The sequence below is a fragment of the Lipotes vexillifer genome, unplaced genomic scaffold (assembly GCF_000442215.2).
Source record: "Lipotes vexillifer unplaced genomic scaffold, Lipotes_vexillifer_v1.1 scaffold1009, whole genome shotgun sequence".
Lineage (NCBI taxonomy): Eukaryota > Metazoa > Chordata > Mammalia > Artiodactyla > Lipotidae > Lipotes > Lipotes vexillifer.
Window position 1 is genome coordinate 1,841,998 of NW_006772405.1, and position 2,409 is coordinate 1,844,406.

At 46.1% G+C, this 2,409-nt stretch overlaps 1 protein-coding gene across 3 annotated transcripts in view; it reads left to right on the top strand.

Annotated features, from left to right (window-relative positions):
* The window catches only part of HMGXB3 (HMG-box containing 3), a 95,671-nt gene that overhangs the window by 37,661 nt on the left and 55,601 nt on the right, over nucleotides 1-2,409 (top strand). For all 3 annotated transcript variants that reach the window (XM_007447503.1, XM_007447504.1, XM_007447502.1), the window contains 2 exons: nucleotides 749-887; nucleotides 1,771-1,945. In XM_007447503.1, the coding sequence (XP_007447565.1) occupies nucleotides 749-887; nucleotides 1,771-1,945 (314 nt within the window). The remainder of the gene's footprint in view (nucleotides 1-748; nucleotides 888-1,770; nucleotides 1,946-2,409) is intronic.

The window sequence follows — 2,409 nt, forward strand, 5'->3', positions numbered from 1 at the left end:
CCTCTCCCATTTGCGGAGCACAGGCTCCGGACGCGCAGGCTCAGCGGCCATGGCTCACGGGCCCAGCCGCTCCGCGGCATGTGGGATCTTCCCGAAACGGGGCACGAACCCGCGTCTCCTGCATTGGCAGGCGGACTCTCAAGCACTGCGCCACCAGGGAAGCCCACATCTCTTTTTAATGTGTGAGAGAATTGAACCTAAAGCAGCTAAAGGACCTGCCCAAAGTCATACAAACTGGCAGAATGTAAAGAAACTTGCTACATACTGGCACTTAACACGTTTGAATGAATGAGTGAATCAGTGAAGCATTTTGCTTAAGGTGATGCCATGAGGGGGTGTCCAGAACTGACTCCTGGCCAAGTATTTACCTGTTACCATATGGAATTCTTGTAATGTGGGGCTAATCTTTGAGTTGAAGGATAACTGAGCATCCCATGAGTGAATATAAGTGAAAGGGCTCTCTAAGCTAGTGATCCCAGGTTTGCCTAGTCAGAGGACTCACCAGGTACATGTGTTAAGCACATGGATTGCCACACCCTTTAGTGATTCTGATTCAGAAGGGCTGAGGTGGAACCCTGGAATCTGAATGTTTAGTAGGTTCCCCAGGTGCTTCTTAGGCTCCATCTGATGAGTTTGGCAAATGACTGAGTCTTAAGGCCCTGGCAGAGATAAGGATCATTGGATCAGGAGGCCGCTCTCCCCTTTAGGGTAGGTTCTTGAACCTTGTTTATGTTTGACTTTCCTCTAGCCATGGATGCATCATATGATGGTACTGAGGTAACTGTCGTGATGGAGGAAATTGAGGAAGCCTACTGTTACACCTCCCCTGGGCCACCCAAGAAGAAGAAAAAGTATAAAATACATGGAGAAAAGGCCAAGAAACCCAGGTTAGCCAACACATTTTGATAGCTGGCATTTATACACAGAAGCTGCTTGGAGAGCTGTGTTGAAGACGACTTTAGCCTGTGTCCAGTTTCACTGAGAGTGCCATGTCATTTGTTGAAGTCTCCTGATGGGCAGTGGGGTTGGGGGGAGAGGGTGATTGAGAGTGGGAAGTGGCCGATTGATGCCAGCAGTTGCCATTCCTGTCCAAATCTTGGTCGTGTTTTTAGGTTTTAGCAGGAAATACTCATACAAAGGGTGGAAGCTCGCTACAAGAGAACCACTGTATTTATTATTAATGCCATTGTTATTTAAATATTTAATTAGGACATCAGTAAAAATTTGGAATTACAAATAGCGCCAATGATACCTATAAAAAATATCCAAATTGCAGCTCTAAGCTCCCTCTTAACTGTGAACACCCCACACTTCTTGCTGAGGCTCCCAGCACTGGGTCACTTGGATAGTGTTCTACTTGCTTTCCTCTCTCAGCCTTGGCGAGGTGCTGTTGACCAGTGAGATGACCAAAGGCTGCGTAGAAGAGGAGGGCGTGAGTGGTAATTAGTCCTCTAATTAACCTTTTCCTGAAAATGGAATGACGGGACACCTTTATCTACCTTTGGCCATGTTGGGATTTAAGCCCTGCAGTAAACGTGGTCATGGAAAAGTAGACCAGACAACCCTTTGCTTCCACGTTTCTGGAGGGAGAAACCTCCCCCTGTTCATCCTTTGGGGGTGTTATTTAAATGTTTCTTTGCTTCAGTCTCTATTTAGAGAAATGCTTTTGAAATGAAAAGCTGGGTTTTGTATTTAGCTCTTCACTACTCAGACATTGTAGTATTTACTGGTTGAGTGAGGGAAAACCTTAAGAAGTCCTTGCTTCCTCAGGTCTGCTTACCTTCTGTACTATTACGACATCTACCTGAAAGTGCAGCAGGAGCTCCCCCACCTCCCTCAATCTGAGATCAACAAGAAGATTAGTGAGAGTTGGAGGCTTCTCAGTGTGGCCGAGAGGAGTTACTACTTGGAGAAAGCCAAACTAGAGAAAGAAGGTTTGGATCCTGTAAGTCATTTTTTTTTCCTCTTCTTCAGCTAATACCTCCATTGCCTTAGTGGTGAGGCTTTGGGGAGTCCAACCCCCTGTTCTCTGGTTTCCTTCTCTCTTCTTAGGAAAACTTTGAGTTGAGTCATTTTTACCTTTCTTGAGTCTGATCTTGTCTGCTTTTTTTTTTTTTTGGCTTCGCTGCGTGGGTTGGGGGATCTCAGTTCCCTGACCAGGTACCAGGTATTGAACCCAGGCCATGGCAGTGTGCCGAGTCATAAACACTGGACCGCCAGGGAATTCCCTGTCTGTTTCCAGTTCGGTCATGCCCTGCACTCTCTTTACTCTTTGCTTGCAGCAGTATGTGATCTCCAGTGAGCCTTAGGTTCCTTTTCTGAATTTTAGCAAAACTTGGAGCCACTTGTCCTTGTGGGTAGTTAGTGTTATTTTTCTTTTATAGAGTAGCTTCTACAGGCATTTTCCCT